This window comes from Myotis davidii, unplaced genomic scaffold (genome assembly GCF_000327345.1).
Source record: "Myotis davidii unplaced genomic scaffold, ASM32734v1 scaffold874, whole genome shotgun sequence".
Classification (NCBI taxonomy): Eukaryota; Metazoa; Chordata; class Mammalia; order Chiroptera; family Vespertilionidae; genus Myotis; species Myotis davidii.
In genome coordinates, this window is record NW_006285611.1 from 671,022 (window position 1) to 676,556 (window position 5,535).

The following is a 5,535-nucleotide window of genomic DNA, read 5'->3' on the forward strand; positions in this document are numbered from 1 at the left end:
AGAGAGGCGCGAGCCCGGCCGGCCTGCGAGGCGGTCACCTAGAGCGTCGGCGGGTCCGGAGGACCTGAGCGCAGCCGGGCGGCGAGGAAGTCCCAACTGCGTGGCGTCGGACTAGGAAATGGGAACGGGTAAGGCTCTTTAAAAACTACAGGCACTGCTTCAGCGAAGGACCAGCTTCCTAAAGAGAAACAGTGTAGTTTTCCTTTAGCGGACTTTCCACAGATGCGTGCGTTAGATGGACGTGGGCCCCTCTCTTCTGCACAATCGTGGTTTCTGTGGAGTGGAAGGAAGTCTGTGGGCCAAGAAGAAAAATACTTTGACTTGTGGAGAGACATGACGCCTCCCACTGGCGGCGAAGAGAACGCGGGTGTTGGTGTCGCCGTGACGGCCCTGCTCTCCCCGGGATCACATGGGATTGGATCCTTTTGGAGATGAGTTCACTGTCTGCGCCCAAAAGCCTCACTTCTCTAACCACAATGTATGGATCGCCCGGAAGAGGCTGGTGTCAAGTTCAAGTGCTGGCGTCAGAGGCACCTTGGAGCCAAAACTGATGTGAAACCGCATCAGCCTGAGAGTGCCAGAGCCATGCCCCCCCTGTAGTCCTAGGATGCATCTCGGAAATCAAAGCGGGCAGACCTGGAAGGCACGTCTGACTTTGTCTGCTCCAACCTCCTTTTGCAGGTGGGAAGGCTGAGGCCCGAAGAGGAGCCGACCAGGGTCTCAGCGAGTTGGGAGCAAAGCCAGAGCCTAGAACCCAAACCCAGACCAGTTCTCTTCTGTCATAAGCACGTGACTGTACATCCGGAATGATTGGTAATGTGTCCGCGTGAAGACAGGGGGACAGAATATTCAAACTCAAGATGTCTCTGATAATCCGTCTTAAAGCAGTTAGACCAGCTTGGTGGCTCAATCCCAGGGTGCGAGACCAAGGGTATGCACCATTGCTCCCCGAACTCGTGGCTTTGCCCTCTGGGGAATGGCCTTTGCAGCACTAGCAACGTTGTTCAACTGGATTCCATAAATACATACTGAGCTCTAGCTGGTTTGGCTCGGTGGGTAGAGTGTCGGCCTGCGGACTGAAGGGTCCCAGGTTGGATGCCAGTCAAGGGCACATGCCCGGATTGCAGGCTCCATCCTCAGTAGGGGGCGTGCAGGAGGCAGCCGATCAATGATTCTTTCTCATCACTGATGTTTCTCTCTTTCCCCTTTCCTCTCTAAAAACAATAAAAATATATTTTTAAAAAATTTCATCATGTATGTTTCTATCTCTCCCTTCCTCTCTGAAATCAATAAAAATATATTTATAAATAAATAAATACATATTGAGCGCCAACAGAGTTCTAAGATTTAAGGAAACTAGTGAACAAGATGGAAACAGCACCAGCCTTCCAGGAGCATACAATCTAACAAATGATTCAGATAAGTAAACTGACAGTAAAACAAAAACATAAAAACAATAACAACAAAAAAACACTTGATAATGCTATTCTACAGGTAGATCTTCAGCCACTGCCAACTTGAGTTAGAAACGTGAACTGCGATTCCTTACTCCCTCCCGGGAGAACAAGAGAGCTGTTTGAGACCCCTCCCTTGACCCATTCTATTAAAGACTGGAGTGAAGGGGGTACTCCTAGAGGGAGGCTATTAGGTGGCTGGGGGATGGGCCATTGTGAGGGGCTTTCAGGAGAGCATAAAGCAGCTGGTGAGCTGGGCTGAGGATGCAGCATAGAGAACGGAACAGAAACGGTAGCCAGAGTGCAGATGAAGCATGAGTCCCAGAGGGCCCTCTCCAGCTGGATCGCAGGCAATCAGGAGCCAGGGATTGGAGACCCCACCCCTGCTGTGACATCACAGGGGAGTGGGGTGGAGACGAACAAAAAGGGGTCCCCCGCCCTGGCCTTCGACTCTTGGCAGCCCAGAGCGTCAAGAGCAGAGAGAGCCTGGGCTCTGGGCTAGGGTTGCCTGACTTAAAGGAGCAGGCTCCCCATTCCACCAGCCCCTCTAAACTGCCCCCTCCAGGCCTCCTTGATCCCCGTCTCCCGGTCTGAGGACCTCTGCCTCCTGCAGCCACCACTGGGTCCCTCTGAGCGGTCCATGCGCACACTCTCAGGATGAACTGCATGTCAGATTTCTTCACCTACGAGACCACCAAGTCTGTGGTTGTGAAGAGCTGGACCATTGGGATCATCAACCGGGCCGTTCAGCTTCTCATCATCTCCTACTTTGTGGGGTGAGTCTGAGGCCCTTCAGGTCCCAGGAGGGGGGGCTGCCCAGTGTCCTGGCCCCCTTCTCCCCTCCGTGGTGCTGTCCAGCTTCCTCAGCTTCTTTCTCCTCTCTTGGGGGAAACAGTCTGTTTGGTGGAGGTGTGTCTCAAAGACCAGCCTCTGCCGCCCTCATCGGGGATCTGGTCCCAAGATGGGTTTTCCCTCCAGTGAATCCTCCACAGTTGGAGAGTGGTCTGTAGGCACACACCCCGAGGGGAGTCCTTGCCCTGGCACCACCCTCCACCAGGAGAGGTCCCAGGGGACCATCTCCCCTCTCCCTTCTCTCATTCCCATCCTCAACTAGAGAGCAGGCAGACCAGACCCCCTGACACATCTTCCCACTGACCTCAGTCAGCTTTCTGGGGCCGCAAGAAGACAAGGGGGGCAGAAGGGGACAGAAGACACTGAAACAAGGGAGATGGTGACAGCGTGATTTTGCGGTGGGAAGGAGAGAGCTGCACCCACCTTTAGAATGAGAGCTCCCCTCTGGGCATTGGGGGGAGAGGCGGTAGAAAGGGGGGAGCCCTTGCTCTTGGAGGGTCAGACAAAGCAGGGGGATCTTTCCCTTAGGAGAGAGGGGGGAACATAGGCATCAATGACAATCCAGGGAAGAGTATTTCAGGAGAAAAGTGACTTTTCTGAGTATGGAGCCGTGTCCCTCCTCACGAAGCCAGAAATACTCCGCTTTGTCAGGAACTGTCAATTCCCTATGTCTACCCGACTTTGTTCTGTATAACCCATCCTGGAAGATACTTAAGAGCCAGTGAGGTCTACACACCCCTCTCAGCCCCCACTTCTTTGAGGCACCCCCACCCCCCCATTCACACACACCCAGACATGCACACTCACACACAGAGAGACAGGCACACAGACATACTCACTCATACACACACAGACACAGACACACTCACACAGAGACATACGCACCCACACACATAAGCACACACACACACACACACACACACACACAAGGCCGAGGAACACAGGATGGCCAGAGAAGAAACACATTTCTCCTGGTCCTTCGCACACGCGGGCAGGCCCCAGGAAATACAGGTCAGGACTTTGAGGGTTTACTTTCCTGGTGTGCAGGTCTCTAGTTCATGTTGTTCTTTGAGACAATGGGTCTGGGTGTGAGACACAGCCAGCCACTGACGGCTGCCGTGAGTCCGTTCAAGCGAGTGGAAGGAGACATCCTGGGTGCTTGCCGCTGGAGCTGCGGGTGAGGGGCCTCCTTGCTGAAGGTCGCCGCCGTAGGAGGGTGTGCGTGGACAGGTGGGAAGACAGGGACTAAGGGACTTGGGCTCCGTGCGCTTGGTGAGAGCCAGGAAGCTCTGGTCTTGCAGATGTTGTAGACAAGGCTGCGTGCAGGGACACTAGCGAAGGCACTCAAGCTCTGGGCTCGGGTTGAGTGCCCTTGACGCTCCCTTCCACGTCTGAGGTTTTGTGAGATGTTTGCAAATGTTCCACGTCAGCATCTCCGGAGCCTGCTCAAAGTTGGTTCCTAAAGGTCCGTGTTCACGTGCACGTGTGATGCTGTGACTGTTTACACGCAGCCCCACGAGGGGATGATGGTCCAGGCGGGTGCCCAAAGCTGCCTCAGCACATCGCCAGCCTGGCCCGGCTCTGTTGGCTCCTGGCAGGAGGTGGTGGGTAGAGACAGCCAGCTCCTGGACCAGCCTGCTCAGCACCCCACTGCCCCGTCTGTCCCTCACCGTGGTCTGATGCGCCGACCACCCTGGTGCTGGAGCCTGGCCTGTTGGTGCCAGCACGAGATGGCGTCTTGGTATCCAACCCCATTCATCTCCCAGCCTGACAGCTCCCCCCAGAGCAGCTCCTCCCATTTGCGTCGTCGGGTGCACTCCGCAGCCCAGCTCTCCCCGCTCCCAATCCCCGCCTGAGCCCCATCTCTGTGCACATGAGCCCATGCACCATTAGGATTTCCTGATTCCATTAATTTAGCACAAAGTGATTGAGCGTCTCTTCATGCCAGGCATTGTGCACCGAGGCTGGAACAGTGGGCCAAAACAGACAACGGTCCTCACCCTCATGGAGCCTACAGTGCAAGAGATGGGCACTAATCAAATAATCTCTGCAAATACAAAATTTCAGTGGGGGTTCAGGGTTGAAAGAAGAGACACAGTGCTAGGATAGCAGCTAGTATGCAGGCATTGGACTTGGTTAGGGAGCTAAGGAAGGTTTTCTGCAGATGCGGCATTCAAGCCAGACCTGAAGGACGAGTCGGAGCAACCCAGGGGAGGGAGAGAGTCCAAGGCAGAGAAGCCCAGCTCTGCAAAGGGAACGGGCCTGGCTAATGGGGAGAAGAAAAGAAGGTCTCTGTGGCTGGAGCAGAAGGAACAAGGGGGGGGGGGTGTAAGGTGGAGGCAGGGTCCCAAGGGGACCCCAGGCCTCAGACACCTCCGGTCTTTCCTTTTTACAGAAGAGGAATGGAAGGGAAGCTACTGAAACATTCTAGGGTGTGTGTGTGTGTGTGTGTGTGTGTGTGTGTGTGTGTGATTGAGAGATATTGAGAGCAATAGACAGACATGATGAAATATGAATAGAGAAGACCACTCTGGTGGCTGATATGTCAAGGGATTGGAATAGGTAGGAGTGGATGCAGGAAAATGTGTTAACAGGTGGGCAATGGAGAGAGATGACTGTGACTTGGGCTCAATAGAATTTGAAAGGATTTGTGATGCTGTGATGTTAATGTTAATACTTGCTTCTTCCACTGTATGCCGGTTGGGTAGACCAGATGCACAACCTTGCCTAGGACCTGTGTGACATGAGCCAACCATTTCTCCTAAGCACTCACGGCAACGCACCACCTAATCGCCTCCACGCGTGCTCTCACCCCCGCCCCGGCCTCAGTCTGTGATTGACACCACTTCATCACTGGTTTCTCTACCCAGCCCAGGTGCACAGAGAGGCCGGGACCTGCCTGGTGTTTCTCCCACTGTCTTTCCTGGGCCCAGGTGAAAATCCAGTCTCCTCTATGGGGTGGGACTTCCTAAGATCCAATCTCTTTTCTGGATCCCATGAAGACCTGAGGAAGGAATAGGAGATCCCTGGGGCCCGATTTCCCATAAACACTGGCCAGTGCCTGGCCTGAGGTTGGTTTTCAAAAACTAGCGGGGAAGGGAATCCCAGCCCTTTGATGCTCTCGCCATCGGAAGGACCTGTGGTGGCTGACGGTACCTCTGGCCCCATTGCAGGCCTGCTCTCTCTGTCCTGTTCCTCTCCACCCCTACTTTCCCCCCTTCACCTCCCC

At 54.5% G+C, this 5,535-nt stretch overlaps 1 protein-coding gene across 1 annotated transcript in view; it reads left to right on the top strand.

The window, feature by feature from the left end:
- The first annotated feature begins 1,917 nt into the window (after window positions 1-1,917).
- Window positions 1,918-5,535, top strand: part of P2RX3 (purinergic receptor P2X 3) — a 27,459-nt gene continuing 23,841 nt past the window's right edge. The window contains exon 1 of the mRNA XM_006756324.2: window positions 1,918-2,230. Within this exon, the coding sequence (XP_006756387.1) occupies window positions 2,112-2,230 (119 nt within the window). The 5' untranslated portion in view covers window positions 1,918-2,111. The remainder of the gene's footprint in view (window positions 2,231-5,535) is intronic.